The sequence below is a fragment of the Limulus polyphemus genome, unplaced genomic scaffold (assembly GCF_000517525.1).
Source record: "Limulus polyphemus unplaced genomic scaffold, Limulus_polyphemus-2.1.2 Scaffold6395, whole genome shotgun sequence".
Taxonomy (NCBI): Eukaryota; Metazoa; Arthropoda; class Merostomata; order Xiphosura; family Limulidae; genus Limulus; species Limulus polyphemus.
In genome coordinates this window covers 29,418-30,100 of record NW_013672005.1, presented here as the reverse complement: position 1 = coordinate 30,100, position 683 = coordinate 29,418, and the positions used below count along the sequence as shown (strand labels likewise).

The 683-nt window shown below is 31.2% G+C and overlaps 1 protein-coding gene across 1 annotated transcript in view; it reads left to right on the top strand.

Moving 5' to 3' along the window:
• The window catches only part of LOC106473674 (myotubularin-related protein 3-like), a gene marked incomplete at its 5' end in the record, with an annotated part of 31,374 nt that overhangs the window by 20,506 nt on the left and 10,185 nt on the right, over positions 1-683 (top strand). The window contains one exon of the mRNA XM_013934353.2: positions 94-204. Within this exon, the coding sequence (XP_013789807.2) occupies positions 94-204 (111 nt within the window). The remainder of the gene's footprint in view (positions 1-93; positions 205-683) is intronic.

Genomic DNA, 683 nt, shown 5'->3' with positions numbered 1-683 from the left:
GTCGTATGCACCTCTTGGTTTGAAATCAGAAGTTTATAAAGTAAGAAGAAGGTAAAAAGAAACAGCTTACACAAGTTTTGTTTTTGTTTTTAGATGGAAGTAGAAAACCTTCAGAGGAAACTTAAAAGTCTGAAAAAAATGTTGAATTGTCATCATTGTTGCTGTCAAAAGAATGGTCATGGACACGATTGTTGTGAAGAAGAGGTTTGTTTAATTACTGTTGATTTTATTATATTTGTTAGGAGAATAAACAAAGAGTTGGCTTTTATTAAAATAATGAGGGTTTATTGTTAAAACAAACATCCTGATATATGTGAAGGTTTATGCAAATATTTATCCCTAATCATCAAGGCTCTTAAAATTCATCACTAATTTTTCACCATATCTAACCAATTGACAACAGCACCATAATGGTGCAGTGTCATTGACAAAACCTAATAGTCCAAAGAGGTTTTTCTTTTCCTCTGTTTTTTTCTTTCTTTGTATTTCTTATTTTTATACTCCTTTTTCTACCACTTTTGTCCCTTTCCGTATGGACTTATTAGCGTCTTATTCTGACACTACATATCATTAAGTTTTTGTAAAATACATTCAATTCTATCAATGGGTCCCTAAAAATGCAGAGCCTCAAGACCATGTATCATACTTTCTTTTGGCTATTGTGATGATGATTATCATTGTGA